The sequence below is a fragment of the Nothobranchius furzeri genome, chromosome 14, assembly GCF_043380555.1.
Source record: "Nothobranchius furzeri strain GRZ-AD chromosome 14, NfurGRZ-RIMD1, whole genome shotgun sequence".
NCBI classification, from domain to species: Eukaryota; Metazoa; Chordata; class Actinopteri; order Cyprinodontiformes; family Nothobranchiidae; genus Nothobranchius; species Nothobranchius furzeri.
In genome coordinates this window covers 31,998,408-32,024,448 of record NC_091754.1, presented here as the reverse complement: position 1 = coordinate 32,024,448, position 26,041 = coordinate 31,998,408, and the positions used below count along the sequence as shown (strand labels likewise).

General features: G+C 43.2%; 2 protein-coding genes across 2 annotated transcripts; one reads left to right on the top strand and one right to left on the bottom strand.

Annotated features, from left to right (window-relative positions):
• Positions 1-624: 624 nt before the first annotated feature.
• Positions 625-11,712, bottom strand: stam2 (signal transducing adaptor molecule (SH3 domain and ITAM motif) 2). Its single transcript, XM_015965899.3, has 14 exons — positions 11,530-11,712; positions 9,769-9,853; positions 9,566-9,641; positions 5,102-5,197; positions 4,876-5,022; positions 3,973-4,039; positions 3,617-3,815; positions 3,417-3,511; positions 3,257-3,339; positions 3,083-3,170; positions 2,953-3,007; positions 2,733-2,880; positions 1,130-1,296; positions 625-1,027 (listed from the first exon to the last, which is right to left on the bottom strand). The coding sequence occupies exons 1-14, from the start codon at positions 11,567-11,569 to the stop codon at positions 838-840; spliced, it is 1,536 nt and encodes a 511-aa protein (XP_015821385.1). The 5' UTR covers positions 11,570-11,712; the 3' UTR covers positions 625-837.
• A 923-nt stretch (positions 11,713-12,635) lies between these two features.
• Positions 12,636-25,213, top strand: hacd2 (3-hydroxyacyl-CoA dehydratase 2). The gene is made up of 7 exons (XM_015965901.3): positions 12,636-12,837; positions 14,246-14,363; positions 18,420-18,438; positions 18,618-18,706; positions 19,224-19,345; positions 24,268-24,446; positions 24,565-25,213. Exons 1-7 carry the CDS (start codon positions 12,713-12,715, stop codon positions 24,645-24,647), a joined length of 735 nt encoding a protein of 244 aa, XP_015821387.1. The 5' UTR covers positions 12,636-12,712; the 3' UTR covers positions 24,648-25,213.
• The last annotated feature ends 828 nt before the right edge of the window (positions 25,214-26,041 follow it).

Here is a 26,041-nt window from a genome sequence, read left to right as displayed (position 1 = left end):
GTTCTGATCACGAGCTTTTCAGATCAAATGGTTCTGGGTTTACAACATAAAAAAACACAAACCCCAAAGACAAACAAAGCATTCAGGCTGTGATCGGAACTCTACCATGCCATCATAAAGCCACTGCGCTTGTGTGTGTGTGTTTTAATCATGCACGTGTGGCCGTTTGGGAACGGCCCAGGTTTCCCTGCCCACGTACATCTGGTGTTCTCAGCTTTGTTTACCCTCAGCGTCGTCTCACAGGCTGTCTGTACATTTGGGTTGGACTTTGCAGGAATCCATCTCACACTTCTGAGAGGAAAAGTAGATCAGCTCTGACTGCCGCACTAAACACCGGCGACATCACGGATCCTGTGAATGCTTGCACTTCCCATGGAGAAGTGTGAGAAGTGTCTGACCGTTAATCTGGACTCAGGAGTGCTTCGACAGCAAAGCACCGTTTAGGATTAACAAGTGGGATGGAGGTAATAAAGAGGACTAGAACATAGAAAATCGTATCTTTCTCCAGCTCTGAACACGAGATCTGGAAAAACGACATCATCGTGTGAGAGAGAGTAGCAGAAGCTAGTGAGACGGTTGCTGCACTTGGAGGCCAACCCAACTCTTCTGTGTTCTGCTCAGCCCAAGGAGAGATGAGAAAAGCTCTGAAACTTTGATCGGAATCAGAACCGAGTCCAAACGTTTGATGCGCAGCAGACCCGTTCCACAAACCTAGCTGAGCTGCTTGCAGAGACGTGGACGAGGCCTGAGGATTTCTGGAAACAAGTCCAGCCGGAGAGGAGGGGGTAAGTAGAACATCTGAGGGGTGCATCCTGAGGTCTGCTTCCAGTCAGACATCTACAGCAGAGGTTGCTGATAATACGCCTGCTGCTGCTGCTGAGGAGGAGGAGGAGCCTGGTGAGGAGGACCAGCAACCGGATAAGACACAGGAGCCATGCTGGAGTTGTAATAGGCTGGCAAATCCATAGCTACACCCGCCTGGGGGGGGTATGGAACTGGGTTCACAACCGCAGCGTTTATAACAGTGCTGTGAAAAAAGCAACAGGAATGTTAGTTAATAAATTAAATCTTAGGGTTACGTCGCTGGACCCTGCAGGCCCCGTTTACAGAAGCGTGGCTGACGTCTGACCATGAGGAGCGAGATGCTATGCCTTGGTTGAGGGCTGGAGCTGAGACAGAGGGGGGCAGAGACTGTAGTGGTCCAGGCTGGTCGCTGGGTAAAGCGTAAGGCTGCACAGGAGGAACCTGGGGCATCCCTGGAGGCAGGTAGGGGGCCCCAGCTGGTCCAAGGTAACCCTGATCACAGCAGGAGAGAGCTTTGGGTTCATCCCACTCATTCATTAAAAGTGTCATCAGCTAAAAAAGTCCATTAAGAAAGATGAGAAACGGGTTAGAATAGAAATCAGACCAGTAGTGTTGGTCAAACCTTACTTTTCACATCAATTATCAGCTGATTTTTTTGGTCTAACTCTACAAAAACACGACAGATTTAACTAAATAACCACCAGTTAGTGAAAACACCGACAATAAAGAACCACAAATAAACAAACTATTCTAAGGATCAATTTTTAAATTCTTCTGGTGAGTTTAAAAGAGCTCCACAAAAATCATCAACATGAGGTCAGGAAGTACGCCGACAGGCACAGACTGCAGCTCTGCAGGGAGAGAAGGTGGCATCCATCACAGCAGAGAGAGGAGTGCTGACTGGACCTCAACAGCATCGGGACAAAATAAGTCTCGTCTCATCTTCCTCCGCTTATCCGGGTCTGGGTCGCGGGGGCAGCATCCCAACTAGGGAGCTCCAGACCGTCCTCTCCCCGGCCACCTCCACCAGCTCCTCCGGCAGGACCCCAAGGTGTTCCCGGACCAGATTGGAGATGTAACCTCTCCAACGTGTCCTGGGTCGACCCGGGGGCCTCCAGCCAGCAGGACATGCCCGAAACACCTCCCCAGGGAGGCGTCCAGGAGGCATCCTGACCAGATGCCCAAACCACCTCAACTGACTCCTTTCGATCCGGAGGAGCAGCGGTTCTACTCCGAGTCCCTCCCGAATGTCCGAGCTCCTCACCCTATCTCTAAGGCTGAGCCCGGCCACCCTACGGAGGAAACTCATTTCGGCCGCTTGTATCCGCAATCTAGTTCTTTCGGTCATTACCCAAAGCTCATGACCATAGGTGAGGATTGGGACGTAGATCGACCGGTAAATCGAGAGCCTGGCTTTCTGGCTCAGCTCCCTCTTCACCACGACAGATCGGCTCAGCGTCCGCATCACTGCAGATGCTGAACCAATCTGTCTGTCGATCTCCCGATCCCTCCTACCCTCACTCGTGAACAAGACCTCGAGAAACTTAAACTCCTCCACTTGAGGAAGGACCTCTCTCCCGACCCGGAGTTGGCAAGCCCCCCTTTCCCGGTCGAGAACCATGGTCTCAGATAAATTCAAAATAAGTCGTTTTAGCAAAAAAATAAACACAATGTATGATCAAGTAAGAGAAAAACCTTATCAAGTCAGTTTTTATCCCCTGGTGTCTCCATTAAACCAGAAATAATATAGCTGTGGAGCTGTAGAGTAAACATCTTCAAACAGAAGATCTCTGATCTGTGAAACTCGAGACGGAGTCCATCCTTGAATGATGCACGACTGCTCTGCTTTCTGCTGACCCTGCTCACATGAAGGAAACAGAAAAGGCAGCGACCAGAGTTCCCCTTTACACCAGGAGTTGTGTCCTGACCTGCATGGCCATGGAAGACGTGGCTGGGCCGTACTGGGGCTGCAGCTTGGAGTAAGCCGAGTAGAACGGAGTTTCGTTCATGAGTTTGTTGTAGAGGTCCAGGGCCTCCAGCACCTTCACGTTCAGCTCCGATAGCTCGGAGTGATTCCTACAACATCCACAGAGGAACTTGTTCAGTAAACGCGGGTCGTTATTCTGTCGGATGAATTTAACCTCGTACCTGTCGATCTCCTGTAGCTTCTCATCTATCAGCGGGTTCATCTGCTGACAAGCATCTGCTCAGAAAACAGGAGCACAGTTAGAATGCGACTCAGACCGACGGGAGCCGATCTTAAGAGTTCAGTTCAGACCTTCCAGGTGTGTTAGCTCCGACGAGTCAGGGGTGGAATCCGCAGGGTCCGTGTTCTGCAGCAGCGCCAACGCTCGATCCATCTTCGCCTGCGGACAGGAAACACGAGACCTGGGTCGGTTTGACAGACAGGCGACTGGAGTTTGTACATAAATATGCACGAGAAATGTGGTACCTCATCGATGTAGACCGGCTCGGGCTCAGCTTTGAGTTCCGGGCTCGCCTCGTCAGAACTGGCTGCCTTCTCTACATAAACCACTGTGGGACAAAAGAACAGGGTTTTCCTTTACAGCCATGCAACAGAGACGGGTCAGCAGACTGGATCTACCACCAACCTGGCTCTGGCTCAACGTTCAGACTGGTGCTGACGAAGTTAGAGGGGAAAAGCCCAACTCCTCTGTGGTTTTCTCCTTTCCACCAGTTTGGATCGCTGCAAAATGAATAAAATAAAATAAAGTGGTTTTAGACACTCAATCCTGGTAAAATGATTTCCAAAGACCTGCAACGACCCATGCTCAGTCGTCTGTTGGATTACCTGTCGTCCAACAACAGAATGAGTTCTCCAGCTTTAAAGGTGAGCTCGTTGTCTTCAGCAGCTTCAAAGTCATACAGCGCGCGCACCTTGCGGGCTTCCTGTCCTCCACTTCCGTTAGTGAGGTTTGGGGGGTCAGAGGTCAAGGTTAGGGCTCGTGTGTCTGCTTGTTGCTTCTGCTCCTGTAGGGACAGCTCAATGGCTGGACAGAGACACGAGGTTCGTCTGCGGCAGGACTTAAAGACACTTTAATAACATGATTTTATGGTTTCAGGTGGAAACATCTTAAAAGGTAAATAAACACATTAAAGTGTTTTTATCTTTAGAACCACAGACGTAAACAAGGCATCCATCTTTACCTTTGGCCAGGTCCTCCTCATCTGGTGCTTTACTTGCAGCAGGTGTGCTGACCTTTGTGCTGGATCCCTGTGGTCAATACCGAAAGAGAAGGTCACAACAGCGTGTGTGTGTGTGTGTGTGTGTGTGTGTGTGTGTGTGTGTGTGTGTGTGTGTGTGTGTGTGTGTGTGTGAGTGTGCATTAGTAAAGGAAGGTAGAGTGAAGCAGAAAAACTAAAGGGGAAAATTGATTTCCTGCCACCTGCAGTCGGAGCTGAGAAGCAGGCTGCTGCTCCTGCTGTGGGCTGCAGGAGCAGAGAGCCTCACAGACCATAATTTAAACACAGTTGAGTTTACGGGTGGAGGTTGGTGGTCAGGAGAGCACCACCCGTGCTGCTTCCTCTGGACTTTAACCAGTGAACCAATAAAACAAATGGCCCCAGAAGCGGCTAACAGCAGGGACATGAGGCCTACCAACCCGGAGAGAACAGCACACACCTGGCGTTTAGAACGGGCGCCAGCTACAGGTAAAGACCTGCTCGAGTCACACAGCCCGCTGCTTTCTGCTCATGAGCTGATTCAGACTAAATGTCATACCTGCCGCCTCGTGTCACCTGCTCCAGCATCACTCTCACAAAAATAACAACACACACCTGAGTGGAGCTCAGCCAGAAGCCAGGCCGTAAACACAATCAGAGGCAACAGTTCTTCTGAAATCCAGATTAATAATCCACACTGAGCAGCTTCTTTATCACAATCTGATTAATTCTTCTGCAGTAATAACCTTGTTTGAGACTGGAGCTCCAGAAAGACGGCTCACGTAGTAACTATTTATACGTTGTACACACGTAAACGGCCTTTAGGGCTTTTGTTTGCTAACAGAAAGACCATTTCTGAGACGATTTACTCCTCGCGTCGTAACACACCTGTGAGGATGAGGTAGGGAAGGTGACGCCATCTTCTTTCAGAGACTTGATGGTGGCACCAATCAAGCTGAGCTGTGGATCCTTCTGGAAATCTTCTGCCCACTCCACCATCATGGCCTTTAGCTTTTCACAAACCTTCGGATGGGCCTGAAGGAGACACCAATAAACATTCATTAACCCACACTCTGAGCTTAAAAGCACAAAGGAGTAAGAAAGGTTTACGGACCTTGCCCAACACGGAGCGTACTTCACTGGAAAAATCCCTGGAGCAGATTTCCAGATGGAATATTTTACCACAGTTTGAGACACAAGCCCCCAGCAGCTGCAGGGTCAGACAGAGCACAGATGTTAAAGATGTCCGCCAGGGCTTCGGCCCAGGAGGAGCCGCTTATCTTCTGCGTAGAAACAGATGTCAGGAGGAGTGGGAGGGACTAAGAACGGCCATGGCGTCAGGGTTAACGGTGAATGAGTTAATATAACAAAAAAAACAGGCTACAGGCTCATGATGACACCAATGTTAAATCCTCATGGTGTAAAACTTGTGGGTTTCAGTAAAGAGCCTCAGCTTAGAGAAAGAGATCTGTCTGAATCCAGGAGCTGCATGGTTAAGCCTAATTTATACTTTTATGTGTGCGTCGGGACGGACGCATGCACGCAACGCCATTATCCGTCCTTAGGAGCCTGCTGGAGAGCCCTCGCAAGCACGGAAAGAGTCGAGCTCTCTTTTCTAAACATTCGTCCGTCGAGACGGAGAACGCAAGCTTGTGATTAATCAAGACGCCGTTGTCGTGTACAGCGCCGCCATTGCACCCTAAAAAAATAAAGGGAGCTGAGGAAATCTAGCAGAAGATACGGAGAAGCTTAAAGAATAACTCGCAGAAAAACTCTAATATGAACGTTTTGGTCACCCGTGACTGGAGGAGTGAAAAGATGCGCAGCAAACGTTTTATTTGTGGACGGAAATGACGGGAAACGTGGGTTTAGAGGTGGCGAGCGCATGAAGAGGTGGAGAACGAGGGACAAATTTGTCCATGTTAAAAAGTCTCTTCAATACAAAAAACACAATATAAACACACTATCTTGGACCGATACATGACAGGATACCACAGAACAGCGTTGCGCCCTCTGTTGTCCTGGCGGGGAATTGCTTTGCAACACTCCCCAGGAGACGGAGTATGAGGGCAAATTGTCTCCATCCGTGCGTGTCTCTCCCTCCTTGAGCTGACGGAGACGTATAAATTAGGCTTTAGGCTGATTACTTGCACTGTGAGCCACAAGGCGGTTCAAATTCAAACAACACTCCAAATGTGTCTTCTTCTTCCCTGACGGGACTGCTGCTTCCTCAGTAGCCACGTTTACATGCGCATATTTAATCGGATTGAATGCCCATTCAGATTGAAAATTCTGCATGTAAACATGTCAATCAGAATATTCTGACCCGATTCGGCCCGATCTGATTGAAATTTCAATCCGATTGAGAGAGGTGGTTTATTCCGTTCTTCATTCCGATTGACGTGCATGTACACAGCCATTCAGATTGTTGGGGTAAAATAATGCCCACTGCGCATGTGTGCAACAGCCAGCAGGCCTCTCCGCTGTCATTTGGACTGCCTGACTTCAAAAATGACGGTGTAATTAACGAGCGGCGGCTTTTAAATCCGACGACAAGCCGTCCCGTTTCAGTAATATTTAATTCAGAACTTGCATTTTGTGGAAGTAAAAAAAAAATCTGATTATTGCACAAATCATTCGACAAAGATGTTCAAATCTGTACTGGAAATACGCGGGTTTATCGTGGGGGTTGCAGCGCACGGATCCCCGTTTCTGTCAGCTTTGAACACAGCAGCTTCTGCAGCAGGTGATGGAGACACGCTTGTAAAGAACACAGGATAATATGGGTTTTACAGACCTGATTGGAGGCTGATGTTGGGTAGGAAAACGTCCTCGGTTAAATACTCTGGACGACAGTAAAGTCCGTGTTCGTTAAAAGCACGTAAACGCAGATGACCTGAGATGCGGTTCGTTAATGATGAACACAGGCTTCTAAACTTTCTGAACATCTTCTGTTATTTTGTTTGAACAGATTTTTCTCAACAGTTTCAGCTGATTGGACCGCCAAGGCTCCCGCCTTTCCTCCGTAGGGTGGCCGGGCTCAGCCTTAGAGATAGGGTGAGGAGCTCGGACATTCGGGAGGGACTCGGAGTAGAACCGCTGCTCCTCCGGATCGAAAGGAGCCAGTTGAGGTGGTTTGGGCATCTGGTCAGGATGCCTCCTGGACGCCTCCCCGGGGAGGTGTTTCGGGCATGTCCTGCCGGCAGAAGGCCCCCGGGTCGACCCAGGACACGTTGGAGAGGTTACATCTCCAATCTGGTCCGGGAACGCCTTGGGGTCCTGCCGGAGGAGCTGGTGGACAAGGCCGGGGAGAGGACGGCCTGGAGCTCCCTAGTTGGGATGCTGCCCCCGCGACCCGGACCCGGATAAGCGGAGGAAGACGAGACGAGACGAGTTTCAGCTGATCGTCACATGTTATTAATAATAAGCCACAACAGAGCTCAGTAATAAAACATGAGGCTAACCCCCCCACCCCCCACCCCCACTCTGTGGCGCAGCGCAGCTCAACAGCTGTCAATTCAGACCCGCAGACCAGCTGATCAAGAGGCAGACATAACCCTCCCTTATTTTAATCAACAATAAAATGCAGCAAAGCATATATCTGCAGTTATTCACTGAAGAAAACGTAACTTCTATGAGCTAAATAAAAATATTAAATTGAATAAATGGATCAGGAAAGCAGGAAGAATGGTTATTTCTGTTTTTACATTTTTCTTTTCGTTTCATGGCGTTTGTTTACAATTTTTCTTTCGTGAAAGGCAACTCTGCGCATGCTCAACCTATTTAATCGGATTAAATGCTTGGTGCATATGTACGCACGGCATGATCGGATCATTTCAGTTCGTGTCCATGTGAACAGAGATTCGGAAATTCCGATCAACCAAGATTTCAATCGGATTGAGGAAATTTGCCACATGAAAACGCAGCTAGTGACAGACGGAGGCTGGACAGGCTGAATGGGTGATTTTTGTTCTTGGAACAATGGCGGACCAAGCAACAGGGGATTACGGTTTTGAATGTTAGCATAACAACTTCTGGTGGTAAACACATAAAAACTTAGAGCAGTTGTGTTGTTAGATTTTTCTGTTTGCATATTTTTTGCTTTAAACATATAATTAATCATAAATGATAAAAAAACCTGTAAATGCTAGTTGGATGGAATCTGTATTCTTCATATTTTGTTTCAAAGGGCAACTAGGCAGTTGTGGCTTGCTTTAGCACCCCCTAGAGTCCATTTGTAGAACCGAAACCAAAACCCATCTCGCGGTGCTTTGTCTTTTTAACACCTTGATCCATCAGCTGAAATGTCTCCCAGCCTTCTTTAGTGTCTACAGGAGTGATTCATCACTAGTTAAAACAAATCAGCTGTGTTCATGATCTAACATACAGGAAACGGGCTGTAACCAGACTGCAGCACCAGGTATGTCAGCTCCGTATCCCAACAGAGGAAGTGGAATATTCTGGCCACAGAGGGCGATAGGATCTGGGTGGCCTTTCATAAACCCTGCAAAGGGTCGTTTAAGCACATGCTGGCGCAAGAAAATGATTTAAAAGCATGACAAACTTGCAAAGTATCCCTTTGTCATCAGTTTATCTCCATTGTGGTTGCTAGGCGATAGGCTGAGGCGAGGGCAGGAATAAAAATGAAGGCTAGCTCACTGGATTTGGACTCACTCTCTTTGATCTAATGGGGCTCTCCACCAGATGCAAAACCTAACAGATGAGTTTTCACCACAACGTCAGCAGAGCGTCTCCTCCTACCAGGACTGTTTCAGACACGCGGTGGCTGCGAACGCGTTCCACGCAGCTAATCTCAAAAGATAATGAAAATCACAGGAGAACTGCAAGATCACATGTGATTTCACCAGATCACATGATAACAAGCTAGGACAAACAGCTACAACGTAGGGCTGGGCGATAGGGCTTAAAATCAATATCACGATATATTGAGGATTTCACCTCGATAATGATAAATGGACGATAACTACAGGTATGTGCAGAAACAAATGTTGTCCACTAGATGGCGCTGTCACATGTATTACATTAAATCACATTTTTACGTGACTTAAGGTGGTACAGCTTCTTAAAAGGCCATGAACGTTGCCAACCTACACACATCTTTTCATTTGTTTATTATCTAATTTACTGAAATGAGAAAAATGATCGATAAAAGTGACAAATTTCGATAAAGATACATTTTCAATTTATTGCACAGCCCTACTGCCACGTTTGACTTCCTGTCTGGACTGATCGGAGCTGCTGAGCATGTTCTGAAACCATAGCATGTAAGACAGATCCAGCAGCACGTAAATTTACCGGAGGCCTCGATGCTACACTACAACGTGTCTGAGGCGTACCGCTGCACGCCTGGGGGAAACACACCCACAGACTAGAACGGTGACCGTTAGCTGTGGACTTCGCTTGGAAGACATTACCCGTCGCTTATGCATCTGATGGAAACCTGGGGTGATAGACAAGCCAACTGCTAGTCTGAGCAGAAAATTTCACACAAATTATTTACTCACCTTAGTTTTCTATTTTCTTAACTTTAAAGCCTAAAAGGCAGAATGAAACTCACGTTGAGAGCCTGCATGGCGACATGAGGCACTTTGTGGTTGACTCGCTTCATTATGGATTTCAGGCCGTCCTTCGGGCTGAACCAGAGGAGATAAACCAGATTAACTCCAGGAAATGGGATTGTTAGCAAACCATATATGTGTGGCATTAGACTCCATTCACTAAATCACTCCAGGAATTATTCAGTGTCTTTGCCCAGCTCACCCATTGGCTGTCGTTCCAATCTTATCGCAGATGTCCATGATGAGCCCCCAGTCATCTGTTGTGTTGTTTTCATTTGTTGCTTTCTCTGGAAATGGTGCATATGGTCAAGTGAGAAAACATGCTCGCTGCCATCATGGCTGCTGGGTTTTGATGCCAGCCACAGCAGGCGAGTGCCACCGGGCTCTTTGGTCACACAATGAAGCACAACCACCTCCCAACAACCTCCCTCAGATGAACATTTGGCACAACAGTCATGACTCCTGAGTCCACAGAGCACCATTGTTTGGTCTAAGCATGCTGCTGCTGGGGTGGGAAAGGCCGGCAAACGAGGAAGTGATGAAGAGAATTTACATTCAGAACAATAAAGATGCATCTAGACTTGGCAGCAGTAATATCACAACTGCTTTGAATAATGTTAGCCACTTTGTGTTGATTTTTAATTCACCTGCACTGAACTGAATAATAATAGTTTCATATTTCACTTTTTACCACATTGTTGTCTGTTGTTTTAAGTCCGTTCATCTGCTGTGGCTTAATGACACAAACTGTTGAGCCACAATTCTGGAACTTTAATATTGTATTCTAAATTTCCTACATTATCATTAACATTTTAATTAAGTCTTAATATTTTATATTGATGATAAAAAAACTCATGTTGGTTTTAAATATTGGTATTATCTCCGTTTAATATTCATTTGAATAGCTCTAAAGCACCAAACTTTATGAAAAGAGCGTAATAAAATATTTCAAATTGATAATGGTTTAACTGGATTCAACCATCCCAGCAGAGCGCAGTTAAAACACAGGCTTAATAAGAAAATGTTTAAGTTGAGCTGAGAACTAATATTACTGTTATTAGTGAGACAAGTATCCCTGAACCACAAAAGCAAACACATGTGGAGAAAAATAAGAATAAACGTGATTCTGAGAATTGAGCCGAATTGCTCCTGAGGTAACAGGGAGTGGAAACAACACATCAGCGATATTTGTTTAATTTCCAGAGATCTACACCTCACTACAACCCCTGCTGGGTTTTTAATACACACTGTTGGGCAATTTGATAAATAAAACCAAAAATATCTAAAATAAAACATGATAAAGCCTTCACAGACCTGCATTTTTTCTGTTTGTTTGGTAAAAATGTACTCCCAATATTATTATTTTTAATGATAATAACAATACAATTTTGAAACAAAAGCATTTTGAGCCAGAAAGTAATCTTTAACATGCTTATGTCCCACTTACCATTTCAGATCATAAAGCACAACATTATATTATTAGAAACGTTTGTAAGAGAAAAATCCATAAACTAGTTTGTGTTGACAAACAACTTGAAATTAAATTAAATTTAATTTAAAATTTGAAATGTAAATTATGACAAATAAATCATCCACCTGTGTCTCAGTTATGAATCTTAATTTATTTAATTGGATTTACGAGTATTTTAAAGTGTACTCGGTTAAAACTAACACATTTAAAGGGCCCTTGCTATTTTTTTAGGAAAAGAGCTAGCTGTTATCATGAGTCAGACTTAAGTTGGTTACAAAACAACGCCCGAAATGACCCTCAGACTAGATAAAAGTTGTTGACAAGAAGTCAACAAAACGTTAAAAAGTGGACAAAACCTGTCAGGGTTGAACGTATTAAAACTGCCAAAGCTGAAATATCGTAACTTTAGAGCTCACTAAGCTACGTTAGCATTAGCTTCTCGTCAGCTGCTCTGAGTCCATGAAAAGACCAACAATAAAACAAGTCACTCACCAACATCTTGATCGAAGGGATTTTGGGAAAATAAAGGCATTTTAGCGACTCAAAAGAAACTAGGCTCCGACAAAGAAGAGTACGCGTGTTATCGAGACTAAACTTAAACAAGCGTTTATTCCTTGTTGTCCATTAAACTTGCACTAGTTGCTCTTCCGGTGTTGTGCCAAAAACGGCACCCCTGTCGTCATAGCTATTTCCCAAATGCCTGTTCGGTTGGGAGGAGAGCCGAGAAACACTAGTAGTAGTACATTGATTTAGTCTGGCTTGCCAGGCTAGAGAAACACTTCAGTAGTTTTGCTAGGAAATATATGAAATATATAAAGTATTTATATAATATAGAATAGAATAAAATAGACTTTATTGGTCCCACAGTGGGGAAATTCACTTCGTACAGCAGCTCCAACACTTATATAAAACTTACATTACTATATATATATATATATATATATATATATATATATATATATATATATATATATATATATATACATACATACATACATACATACATACATACATACATACATACATACATAAAACCTTCGTCCACTAAAAACTACGAATAAAAAAGGAAAAGCTTGTGTTCCAACACTACTATGCAGCAAATGTAAGCTATAAAAAGATACTTTTTAAAATAATTTTTGGATTGAGCCTTAAATCTGATTAAATCGTGGTTTTGTTACAAAGTTGTTTTATTCTTTATAAAAATACATTAAAATGAACCCGTTTTTTTTTCTTTATTTCTGATGTTTTATCAGGAGGCAGTGTAGTGTTGTGCCGTCTTATTTACATATTATAAATGTGTTCAACGTTATCTTTTAAAATACGTATTTATCTTGTCTCAGGAAGTTAAATGTCGTTTTGTTTTCTTTAAAACCAAGTCAATGCAAATGCAAAGTGAAATTGCCAGAAAATTGATGGAGATGGATTTGGAGATTTCTGTATAATAAAAATCATCACAGGAGGACGACAAACGCACAGCAGAAACGTGATTCAAGAGTTACAAGATAGTTCAGCCCCCAAACCCCTGCTTCATCGATGCCTGCTCTTATTTCAAACCGGAAGTTTAAGAAGTTTAGAACCATCTTGTTTTGTGACGACACTTCCTGGTGTAACTCCCGATTGTTTCCTGACTCAGCCTGACGTCCACCGTCGTTTAGGACCGTTAAGGGTTGGAGTCATGTCGGCAGCTGTTCCGGGGACCAGCAAGGCGGCCCACGGTGATGCGGGCTCGAAGAAGAAGAAGGGACCCAGTGCCCTGGCCACGGCCTACCTGGTTATTTACAATGTTGTGATGACAGCTGGGTATGTAATGTGTTTCCTCGTGCTAACGCTGCTGGTGAGCTGGACCGTGTGTGCATTTGCGCTGCATGCAGGTCAGGACCCGAAAATCCTAATAATAATAAAAAAATAAATAAACAATTTGATGCGATAATACATAAGTATTAAAATGCTTAAATATAATTGGAGACATTGTGGTGTTATAATTTCATCCTCGACTTCTTACGGCTTACACAGATTAACATGAGCAACAGACAGCCAGCTGGCATGGACGCCATGGTGTTTACAATCCAGAAACAACAGGAAATACAGCTGGTTATGTTGAGATTCAATTTTATTTTATTTCTTACTAATTGTGCTACTTTTTTCACCATCAGTCCAGTAAAGTTAAAGACGTGTGTGTGATCTGGCTTCTCACATGAAATTCGAACACAATTTTAACGTGTGGCATCCAGATGATGACATTTCCTTTAAATGGGCCTAAAAACCTTAATCTCAATGGGTCTTCTTTCTTTTTTAGGTGATATTTAACCAGAGCTGTTTTAAAATGATTGGCTGTGCCTGATAAGGCCATAAGACTTGGCCAATCAAAGTCTTTGCTTATGAGGACTGAACCAACCTCCTTCAGTTCAGTTCATGTATGTAGTTCAAGATCTACAGTAGAGATTCTTACATTTCTCTTTAGTATAATTGTTTCCATCAACTAATATTTATTGGAAAATTTATAGTGATCATTGGTTTCTTCGAGATATAAATATTACTGCAAATCTATGTTAAAAGCATTTAGTTATAAAGTGATTTTTATAATTGAAACAATCAAAGGTCTTGAACTCTGAGCTAATAAATCTTTGTGTGGTTTTTATCAGTTTGATTTTTAAACTCTTGCTCAACAGAGCAGTAGGCGTTGTTTCCTCGCTGTTCCAACCAGTTAGGTCACATTTACCCCGCTCACAGTCACAACCCATGGACTGTTCAGAGCATGTATTGTATAAAAACAAGCTAGAATTGTGTGCTTGCAAATTCTTGCAGTTGCGTTCACGGTTTCTGCTTTACTGATGTTGATAAAGTCACCGAATGAGACTGTGCTAGTTTAACCACGTCTGAAATGTTACCTGAAACAAAACAAGGTGACCTGTTTAGGAGTTTTATCATAGGTGGGATATGTTTAGAATTAAAATGTATTCTTTGGGGTTTGTTTATTTGCAGTAACGTTCCCGTTTATGTCTTTACTAATATTTGCTGAGTGAAACCTTTGTAATGAAGGACTTCACTGTAAATTCACTCATTGTTCCCTCAGCTTTGACCCACAGATTTTGCATTAACCGTCATGTTGATCTGTTCCTTATGGACACGACATGAAAGTTATTTTTTGATGAATTATGAGATAAATATTCAAAGCAGAGAAATAAACGTGTTTCCCTCTGGTGTCTAGGTGGCTGGTTATCGCTGTGGGTCTGGTCCGAGCTTACCTGGCCCGAGGAAGCTACCATGGCCTGTATTATTCCATCGAGAAACCTCTAAAGTTCTTTCAGACTGGAGCCATTCTGGAGGTGAGAGAAGCACCGAGACAGATTAATCCTAAAGTTTTAAGATAAACAGCTTTTATGACTCAAATCAGTTCACTAGCTGACATATTGTTAGGGTGTAGCAGTTGTTAACATGTCATTAGATTAATTGTTGCTTTTTTTTAAGAATAAATTAAACCTATAGCCTTGACTTAAGTTATATCTGTTTGGTTTGTCTTCAGTTGCATATCAGCCTGATAACATCATGCTTGTCTGCACGTCTCACACACTCGTGTAATCAAAGGTACTTATGTACATTTTCATAGATATTAACTCACACACATACGTATATAAACACAAAACATGCATGTCAATCCTTATTTATATCCATACATTAGGGCTGAGCAATAAATTGAAAATAATAATAATAATTCATTTTATTTCAACAGCGCCTTTCTAAACACTCAAGGACACTTTACAGACAGAGATAAAATACACAACAATAAAAGATAGAACAGCATAAAACAGACAGATTGGAGCAAAGAGAGTAATTATTGGAATGCTGGACGGAACAGGTGGGTTTTGAGTCTGGTTTTAAAGAGAGTGAGGGAGTCAATGTTACGGAGGTCAGGAGGGAGGGAGTTCCAGAGCTGGGGAGCAGAGCGACTGAAGGCCCTGCTCCCCATAGTGACCAGACGGAGAGGTGGGACAGAGAGGTGGATGGAGGAGGAGGACCTGAGGGAACGGGTGGAGGTTGAAGGATGAAGGAGGTCTGAGAGGTATGGGGGAGCTAGGTTATGGATGGCTTTGAATGTATATAGCAGAATTTTGAATTGGATTCTGGAAGTAACTGGGAGCCAGTGGAGCTGCTAAAGAACAGGGGTGATGTGGTGGAAGGGGGGAGTACTGGTAATGATGCGGGCTGCCGAAGTTCTGGAGGAGTTGGAGTTTATGGAGGGATTTGTGAGGAAGACCGAAGAGAAGAGCGTTGCAGTAGTCAATACGGATCGTAATCAAAAATTTGACTAACCAATATAATTTTTTTCAATGTTAATAAATTTGGTTATAAAAAATGAAAAGATGTGTGTAGGTTAGTGATGTTCATGTCCCTTTAAGAAGCTGTATCAGGCGTATAATGTAGTCAACGTGACAGCCCCATCTAGTGGACAACTTTTGTTTTTGTGCATACATGTAGTTCTTGTCCATTTAACGTTATCAAGATGAACTCCTCAATATACCTTGATGTTGATTTTGGGCCATATCGCCCAGTCCTACCATACATTAAAACTAGGGGTGGGAATTTAACGGGTTAATTACGATTAATTACTTAGAAAAAAATAACACATTAAAAAATTAACGCTTGAGCCCGAGTACCCTCAACTGGGGGCTGAAAATATTTAGCATCACAATTTATGTCCTAAATACACTGAACAAAAATATAAATGCAACACTTTTATTTTTGCTCCCATTTTTCATGAGCTGAACTCAAACATCTGAAACTTTTTTATCTGCACAAAACACCAATAACTCTCAAATGTTCTTCTGAAATCTGCCTACATGTGTGATAGTGAGCACTTTTCCTTTACGAAGATAATCCATACCACCTCACAGGTGTGGCATATCAAGGAGCTGATTAGACAACATGAATAATGTACAGGTGTGCCTTAGACTGCCCACAATAAAAGGCCACCCTTCGATGACTTTTAGTTTGATCAAGTAGCACAATGCCACAGATGTTGCAACCTTTTGAGGAAGCGTGCAATTGGCTATGCTGACTGCAGGAATGTCTACCAGAGCTGTTGCTTGTGAAATAAATGTTCATTTCTCTACCATAAGCCGTCTCCAAAGGCGTTTCAGAGAACTTTTCAGTACATCCAACCAGCCTCACAACTGCAGACCACGTGTGACCACACCAGCCCAGGACCTTCACATCCACCATGTTCACCTCCAGGATCGCCTGAGACCAGCCACCCAGACCGCTGCAGCAACAATCGGTTTGCATAAGCAGAGAATTTTTTCACAAACTGTCAGAAACCGTCTCAGGAAAGCTCATCTGCATGCTCTTCGTCCTCATCAGGGTCAGGACTTGACTGAGGTCCGTCGTCGTAACCGACTTAAGTGGGCAAACACTGACATTCGATGGTGTTTGGCATGTTGAGGCATTATGTTCACAGATGAGTCCCAGTTTTCACTTTTTAGGGCAGATGGCAGACTGTGTGTGTGGCGTCGCGTGGTTGAGCTGTTTGCTGATGTCAACATTGTGGCACGAGTGGCCCATGGTGGCGGTGGGGTACTGGTATGGGCAGGCGTATGTTATGGACAACAAACACAGGTGCATCTTATTGATGGCATTTTGAATGCACAGAGGTACCATGACAAGATCCTGAGGCCCATTGTTAGGCCATTCATCCACAACCATCACCTCATGTTGCAGCATGATAACACACAGCTCCACATTGCAAGGATCTGTACACAATTCCTGGAAGCAGAGAACATCCCAGTTCTTGCATAGCCAGCCTACTCACAAAACATGACACACATTGAGCATGTTTGGGATGCTCTGGATCAGCATATACAACAGCGTGTTCCAGTTCCTGCCAATATTCATCAACTTCACACAGCTATTGAAGAGGAGTGGACCATCATGCCACAGTCCACAATCAACAACCTGATCTATGTGACGGAGATGTGTTGCCCTGCATGAGGCAAATGGTGGCCACACCAGATACTGACTGGTTTTCTGCCCCACCACCACACATAAAGTAAAACTGTGCACATGGCAGGGTGTCCTTTTATTGTGGGCAGTCTAAGGCACACTGTACACTATTCATGCTGTCTAATCAGCCCCTTGATATGCCACACCTTTGAGGTGGTATGGTTATCTTGGTAAAAGAAAAGTATTCACTAACACACATGTAGATAGATTTCAGAACAATATTTGAGAGTCATGGGTCTTTTGTGTATTTAGGCAAATTTTCAGATGTTTGAGTTCAGCTCATGAAAAATGGGAGCAAAAACAAAAGTGTTGCTTTTATGTTTTTGTTCAGTTTATCAAAAAATATCAAGCAGCACCTCTAACAAAACAGCAGAGTCTGGGCTATAAGACTGTATAAGTTTTTTTAGGTAACACTTTAGGAATTAACCATTAACTAGCTGCCAATTAATATGCATATTAGCGGACTACTAAGTTTGAATGAGTCATTATTAAGCTGATATTAGGTGCTTATTACCAGTGCTGCAATTCTAACATTAACAGGCCATAAATTAAGAGTTTTATCAAAATAAGCCATTCAAAATGGTTTGTTAACTGAAAGTAAATGATTTGTTGCTGATTAACACACATACTAAGTATCGCAAATCAATATGTGGCTTTTAAAGAAGTAATTCAAGGGGAATAGTTATTCTGCATTAATAACCAAAAATATTGTGTTCTGGTATTATGTAAATAAACTACAAACTCCACATGTTAATAGAGCCTAAACAACAATCAATTAACCACTTGTAAGCAAGAATATGTTCAAGTATATGGAGAACGCCTTAGGATTCTTCCGGAGGAGCTGGCCCAAGTGGCCGAGGAGAGGGAAGTCTGGGCCTCCCTGCTTAGGCTGCTGCCTACCCTAACCCCGGATAGCGGCCACAAATGGATGGATGGATGGATGCGTGTATGCATGCTTAACAACGTCTGTGTGGCACCCTCTTCAGGTTAAATGTCTGCTGTATGGCTTTAGTTGTTACTTGTGATGCCAGCTGCACTGTTGCTGGGGGTATAAAGCAGCCGAGTCTGCTGAGGACAAATTACCAACATCAGTGATGAGGTCCCAAAGATTCTCAACTTCCTCATGGTTGTTACAGAGCCTCTTCTGAGTTTTTAACAGGTTAAAGGTCTCATTAACTTGTTTTTAAAAAGATTTGATTTGATTTGGTTTGAATGAATGGCTTGTTAGTTGTTTTCTCTAGGGGAAAAAAACTCTGGCACTCCTGTCTCTCTGACTGTTATTTGACTCAATCTGGAGTCAATTTAGAAACAGTAAATCATAGATGAGTCAACTTCCACTAGCTTATTGTGTACCTTTCTTTGATATGTTTCCTTTTGTCCCACAGATCTTTCACTGCGCTGTAGGTGAGTGTCTCCGCAGTCCCATCAGTGTCGTGTATAATGCTCAAAAGGAATAGTTTATTGATTTTGTTAGGCGTTTGCCTTTACTGATAATAGATATGACTCTTTAGGAAAAAACAAAACAACAGTTTCGGAAAAACATAACAGCAATACCAATGTCAGACTCTTACCTCCTAATGCAGGAATTGTACCATCCTCCGTGGTCCTGACTGGGTTTCAGGTCATGTCCCGGGTCTTCCTGACTTGGGCCGTCACCCACAGTGTCAGAGAGGTATGAAGACTTTCTTTACTTTTATGAAACGCCTAAATCAGCTGACATCTAGACAGAGGTGGTAGCATTTACTTTATTTAAAAGTGACCAGTTGTTTGCCCTGTTTGTAGACTGGAGAGGAGTTCACGTGTAAGTAAAATCAAACGGTCTTGCTGGAGGGTTGCTGGAATGAATCTGTTAGATCTTGATGTTTCATAAAATAAACTGTATGTTGGTAACTTTTGATCTTTAGTGTGTACTGACATTTATTCTGTCCTTTCTCTCATGAATGCGAGTCAAACGAACCTCCGTTGTGTTATTGATACAAAGTGTGCTTTTCCCTTTAACTCTGAATTTTTAACTTAATATTTGAGGATGACGTCTGTAAGCCTGCAGTGTGATATGACCTCTTAGCATCAACAGCATGGTCCTTTGAAGAAACTGCATTAGTCTATGGCAGACCAAAGCATGATGTAAGCTCGTCTGCTACCCTGCCCTTTCTTCCCATCATCCTTTGCGCGCGTGTGTGTGTGTGTAGGTACAGAGTGAGGACAGTGTGCTGCTGTTTGTCACAGCCTGGACTGTCACCGAGATCATCCGCTACTCTTTTTACACCTTCAGCCTACTCAATCACCTGCCATACCTCATCAAATGGGCAAGGTGAGAAACCCACAATCCTTTCTCACTAACAGAATTTCTGTGTAATTTTCTCAAACCTCCACAGATCAACATGTCTCCACTTCACCAAGCTGATGTCTTAGCAGAGTCCTTAACCCTCTGGAGGCAGGCGTTGCAGATTTGCAACGTTAAAACCTACCTACCTGGTTACTCCACATACGTATTTCATGAGCATTTTAAACTCAGACGTACCCCTGAAGGACTTAGTTGTTCGTCCTTTTATCAAAACGTATTTTGAGCCTGAGAGGGTTAAAGGTCTGATTTTGTTTAGAGACACAACAGCTGATGCAACATTTACATCGAGTGCAGACTGGATGCAGTCCATTTTCCGTTTAGACTGACAAGGAAGTGAGACATGTGCCAGCGAGGTGCATCTAGTATATTTCAAAATAGAAACCCTTTTGCGTTTCCAGCTTTTTTCATAATTAATGACGGGAATATCATTTCACAGCTTATGTTATTTTTACAATTATATCTTTAAAGATATTATGTCAAATTTTCGATCAGTTGCTGCTCTTGCATGAGTGCATGTCTGGAAACCTTCAGCACACAAACTGCAGTCAGTATGGAACCTGGCTGCATTCATGCAGTACTTGTTATATATATGAGGCGTGAGCATGCATATTTTCCTGCTGGCTCAAATTACACACAGACTTCCAGGGAAGCCCAGTGATAATGTCTTACGAGCCGGGTGGGGGGGTAGGAGGGGTCGTTGTCCATCGCAATAGCCTCCATTAAAAGGGGAGGGGTTACAATAGATAATTTCTCGAGCTCCCCCTCTGTCAGCTGAGGGCTTCGGGAGCCTGTCACCCCGTCGGGGGAGCTGGGCTCCTCCTCGCTCCTCATGATTCGAACCATGCATTTTGGTGAGTTGAGGAGAAGAAGTCCACTACTTCTAGTGGTTTGGACCCAGTGAATTCTGAACACTGTGGTATACATTCAAGCAAGCCCATGAATAATATGAAACACTTCTTACTTTCTCTCACACACAATTGGTCACGTTGCATCTCCATATTTTTGTTAAAATGTTTTGCTGGAGGACAAACTTGACAGACTCCAGTCATGATCCTTGAGATTGTAGATGTTGTGTTTGGGTGAATACGGCTCAAATGCCCCCCCCCCCCACCCCCCCGTTCACACACACACACAGATATTATATATTTTTGTGTCTTTGCTGGAAGGTTTATAAAATCAGCTTTGTGGTGGGTGTTGAGACATTTCTCCTTTTGTCTTTAGTTGCAGAACTCTCCTCGTCTTTTTTTTTTCAACACCAACACAGTACATTGCATTTATTTTTGTTTGCATCACAATCTATCATCATTTAAGTTGAGAAGAAGGTTTGCCACTTGGAGAAACAGTGATGCCATTTCAGATTCGCTCTATATAGTACTTTATAAACAAAAACAACAAAAAGCCAAACTGATTATTTCATTATCAAACCTGCACAAATACTCAACACCAGCTGATAGGAATTGATTTTGCTTCTAGAACCAAGGCAACAGTCAGTAAATGTCTGTCTCTGTGGTCTTTGTTGCTAGGTAGCAAATGAGGCCGCTGCTATATTGGTATTCGACTTTCAGTCTGAACTGCACCCTAAGAGACAGAAAAATTGATTGTGCATCTGTGGAAAACTCTTGTGAAGGATCAAGAGATGATCATTGTAGCGTTAGCAGTACAGCTTAAAGAAAATGCTGAAGATTTATTTTTCATTTATGACTTTGTCTCTGCTGCTTTCTCTTCAAGTGGTAAATGAAATAATCGTTCAATGCTTTAATTGTTGAAAAGAGGCCATTATAAAAAAAATGGTGAAATTAATGTCACCTTTTGTGTAAAAAGCTGGCCAATATCTTTGAAAAATGGAAAATTTTAAAGAGGCAATGTGTAGTTTTTACCGTTAATCTCTGGAAATATCCATCAACATGTTGTTGAAAATGAATGAGATGATGCTCAGTTGTTGAAAAATATTGGTGGCTTTGTAACATACAGGCCCTTCTCAAAAAAATTGGCATATTGTGATAAAAGTTCATAATTTTCTGTAATGTACTGATAAACATTAGACTTTCATATATATATTAGATTCATTACACACAACTGAAGCAGTTCAAGCCTTTTATTGTTTCTAATATTGATGATTTGGCATACAGCTCATGAAAACCCAAAAACCCTATCAAAAAATAGCATATTTCATCCGACCAATAAAAGAAAAGTGTTTTTAGTCCAAAAAAGTCAGCCTTCAAATAATTATGTTCAGTTATGCACTCAATACTTGGTCGGGAATCCTTTTGCAGAAATGACTGTTTCAATGCGGCGTGGCATGGAGGCAATCAGCCTGTGGCACTGCTGAGGTGTTATGGAGGCCCAGGATGCTTCGATAGCGGCCTTAAGCTCATCCAGAGTGTTGGGTCTTGCGTCTCAACTTTCTCTTCACAATATCTCACAGATTCTCTACGGGGTTCAGGTCAGGAGAGTTGGCAGGCCAATTGAGCACAGGAATACCATGGTCAGTAAACCATTTACCAGTGGTTTTGGCAGTGAGAGCAGGTGCCAGGTCGTGCTGAACAATGAAATCTTCATCTCCATAAAGCTTTTCAGCAGATGGAAGCATGAAATGCTCCAAAATCTCCTGATAGCTAGCTGCATTGACCCTGCCCTTGATAAAACACAGTGGACCAACACCAGCAGCTGGCATGGCACCCCAGACCATCACTGACTGTGGGTACTTGACACTGGACTTCAGGCATTTTGGCATTTCCCTCTGCCCAGTCTTCTCCCAGACTCTGGCACCTTGATTTCTGAATGACATGCAAAATTTGCTTTCATCTGAAAAAAGTACTTTGGACCACTGAGCAACAGTCCAGTGCTGCTTCTCTGTAGCCCAGGTCAGGCGCTTCTGCCGCTGTTTCTGGTTCAAAAGTGGCTTGACCTGGGGAATGCGGCACCTGTAGCCCATTTCCTTCACACACCTGTACACGGAGACTCTGGATGTTTCTACTCCAGACTCAGTCCACTGTTTCCACAGGTCCCCCAAGGTCTGGAATCGGTCCTTCTCCACAATCTTCCTCAGGGTCCGGTCACCTCTTCTCGTTGAGCAGCGTTTTCTGCCACACTTTTTCCTTCCCACAGACTTCCCACTGAGGTGCCTTGATACAGCACCCTGGGAACAGCCTATTCGTTCAGAAATTTCTTTCTGTGTCTTACCCTCTTGCTTGAGGGTGTCAATGATGACCTTCTGGACAGCAGTCAGGTCGGTAGTCTTACCCGTGATTGCGGTTTTGAGTAATGAACCAGGCTGGGAGTTTTTAAAAGCCTCAGGAATCTTTTGCAGGTGTTTAAATTTAATTAGTTGATTCAGATGATTAGGTTAATAGCTCGTTTAGAGAACCTTTTCATGATATGCTAATTTTTTTAGATAAGAATTTTGGGTTTTCATGAGCTGTATGCCACAATCATCAACATTAGAAACAATAAAAGGCTTGAACTACTTCAGTTGTGTGTAATGATTCTAATATATATGAAAGTCTAATGTTTATCCTTACTTTACAGAAATTAATGAACTTTATCACAATATGCTAATTTTTTGAGAAGGACCTGTATAACTATAAAAATCAGGTCTAGAATACATGGGAGTGTGTCTAAGGCCCAGTCTCAATACTCACACTGCGCCCAGCGGACTTCAGCAAAGCACACTTGGAGAAAGTGCACAGTAGGGTTCGAGTACACAGTACACAAGTGTGCAAATAATTGCAGAATTGAGACAGGGAGCATTGCATCATCGATCACAACCCATGCTGGGATGCTGGTCGCTGTGATACATTTTTTAAAAACTTTTATTAACAACTTTTAAACAAACAGCCAATCGGTTATTTGAAATAAATTTAATTTTATTGCTGCTTTGTCTAAAAGTCTTAGAGCATCAACTAATTGTCCTGAAATTAACAAATTTCTTGAGAAAATACATGTTTCAGAAAAAGAACTTGAGCCTTTTCTCCTGCAGCAATGACTTGTGGGTAATACCCTTGCCCTAGGTCCGCATCGCTGCAGATTAAGGGTGCAATGGGGGCGTGGTCAACCTCCGCACTTGAGAATCGGGACACCCTACGCACTCGCACCCCTGGCCGGGAACGTGTAGATGAAGGGAGCAAGGGTGCAAGTGCGAGTATTTAGATTGGGCCTAAGTCTCTGGGAGACGCCTTATTAGACTCCATTTTTGCTTCTACGGGGGCCTGTGAGGACAAAATGCATTTACTGATTTGTAACAATTGGTTACAAATTTTTCACCATCCATAAACGTTGTTTTACACGTTTACCTCTTCACTCATTGCAAGTGATGGAAGGGAGTCTGATAAGCTTGCCATTTTGCTGGAGGTTGTGCTCCCAGGGATTTTTGACCCTAATGGCCATCCATTGGCACGGTCTTACTCAACACAAAAATACAGCTTGCTTGCAATGATGTAGCAATGTACTGCTCCTTATCGCCAGAGAAAGTACACAAAGTCACTTTGAGTTAAATCTTTGGTGACTTAATTTCCCTCTGGTATTAATAAAGTATCTTTGAATTTGAAATGTACAATGATCATTTCTGATATTATAATTTCATAAATATGGGAGAAAAGAGCTAAGTAGAATTTCAGTTTTGTTGTGGAAATTGTTGAATCAGAAATTTGAGCAGAAAAGGCAAAAATTCTCAGATTTAAATCCTAAAGTTGCGTGAGGGTTGTGTGGATATTCTGTTATGTGTAGGTCATAAGTTTACAGCCCAAAGGAATTAAAACACAACCCAGAATGATGTATGATTGTGTCCATGACAGATCCTAGTGAGCTACACATAGCAAACCCTAATACCTAATGGTGAGACTGCCAACTCTCCACCTCAGAGTTAGAAAATCAACTGACTTGTTGTGCAGGTACACCTTTTTCATCGTGCTGTATCCGATGGGAGTGACCGGAGAACTGCTGACCATCTATGCAGCTCTGCCGTATGTGCAGAAGACAGGCCTGTACTCTGTCACGCTCCCCAACAAGTACAATTTCTCCTTCGACTACTATACCTTCCTCATCCTCGTCATGGTCTCCTACATTCCCCGTAAGTAAACACTTAGTTTTTATTCTCACAGCAGCTGTGAACCTGCAGAGTTGATAATAATAAATAATCCCTTTTGAGTGTTGCGGAGGTCTAAACGTGCCTTTGTGCCTCTCCTCAGTGTTTCCCCAGCTTTACTTCCACATGATACGACAGAGGAAGAAGGTGCTGGGCCACACAGAGGACTACAGCAAAATCGAGTGAGCTCAGCAGCGTTCGGAACAGTTCAAACCCAAGAAAATAAACCAAAACATCCCAAAAATTAACGAACAAATTGATGTTTTCAAGCTGACCTGGCAGACGATCTCGTTATGAAGCTGCGTTGTTGTTTACAGCTGTTGCGTGAGTTGTAAAGATGAGCTGGTGTCATGTTTGTTTATTTTCGTTTTTATTTATGAACAATTTATGATTTCTTTAGTCGAGTCAGAGTTTTCTGTTCTAAAGGCACGTTTTATTGACCCGGATGTGGTTGAGCTGCTCTGAGTTTGGACCATAGCTCCGTCACAGTCCATCTGAACGGATGCACTAATAGAGCTCTTATCACCACGGCACTACAGGGAGGATTAGAAGGGTTCTCATCCACCACCCCTTTGCAGGTTTTCTTTAGGCTACTGTAATATAGAAAGATTTATGTGCAGTCTAGCAGTGAAAGTAGTTGGTTTTTCGTCTACGTTGTGTTGGTACGAACATGTCATTTCTTTGGTTTGTGTGTTTTTATTCAAACATTTGACCACATTCCTCATTCAGCCCAATAAACCTTTTCCATTTCATGCTTGCATGCTTTTTTTTTGTTTGTCTCAGTAGTGGTTTGTTTCTTTTCCAGTGATGATCGTGGTTGTTTTTATTAGTTTGACTGTTCAGCTGGTTGAGAGGGAAGCATGTCCACCTGAGGGAGCAAACATTCCTCTTACACGATAGCATTTTAGCTCTGCAAAGGTGACATTTTATTAAACATACTTTGTTTCTGCTTTGACACGTTTTCTCCATGTTGCTTCTGCAAAAGAAGAACTTAAAGTTTAGCAAAAATACAGATAGCACAACCTGTCGTAGCAAGTATTTTCAAATGAAATACGCTTTGAAATGTCAGAATAAACTGTAGCCTGATTGTGTGTTCAGTGTTTAAGTACAAAAAGTACATTTGAGGGATGTTGCCATTGTAGGACAGCTTTTGCTGAAACTAGAGTAGCTCAGATCTTATAAAGTGGGTTGCTGTAAAATGGTTAATATCGTCGTCGTCTTCCTCCTCTTATCCGGGTCCGGGTCGCGGGGGCAGCACCCCAACTAGGGAGCTCCAGACCGTCCTCTCCCTGGCCACCTCCACCAGCTCCTCCGGCAGGACCCCAAGGTGTTCCCGGACCAGATTGGAGATGTAACCTCTCCAACGTGTCCTGGGTCGACCCGGGGTTCTCCTGCCGGCAGGACATGCCCGAAACACCTCCCCAGGGAGGTGTCTAGGAGGCATCCTGACCAGATGCCCAAACCACCTCAACTGGCTCCTTTCGATCCGGAGGAGCAGCGGTTCTACTCCAAGTCACTTCGGAATGTCCGAGCTCCTCACCCTATCTCTAAGACTGAGCCCGGCCACCCTACAGAGGAAA

What these genes read in the sequence shown, in the direction of transcription:
- stam2 (XM_015965899.3), bottom strand. Translation starts at nt 11,569, where the DNA reads ATGCCTTTATTTTCCCAAAATCCCTTCGATCAAGATGTTG. An exon ending in ATTCTGTTGTTGGACGACAG is followed by an intron (nt 3,512 to 3,616) that starts GTAATCCAACAG and finishes TTCATTTTGCAG; the next exon opens with CGATCCAAACTGGTGGAAAG. An exon ending in GAACGTTGAGCCAGAGCCAG is followed by an intron (nt 3,340 to 3,416) that starts GTTGGTGGTAGA and finishes TTTGTCCCACAG; the next exon opens with TGGTTTATGTAGAGAAGGCA.
- hacd2 (XM_015965901.3), top strand. Translation starts at nt 12,713, where the DNA reads ATGTCGGCAGCTGTTCCGGGGACCAGCAAGGCGGCCCACGGTGATGCG. An exon ending in AATGTTGTGATGACAGCTGG is followed by an intron (nt 12,838 to 14,245) that starts GTATGTAATGTG and finishes TCTGGTGTCTAG; the next exon opens with GTGGCTGGTTATCGCTGTGG. An exon ending in TCACCCACAGTGTCAGAGAG is followed by an intron (nt 18,707 to 19,223) that starts GTATGAAGACTT and finishes GTGTGTGTGTAG; the next exon opens with GTACAGAGTGAGGACAGTGT.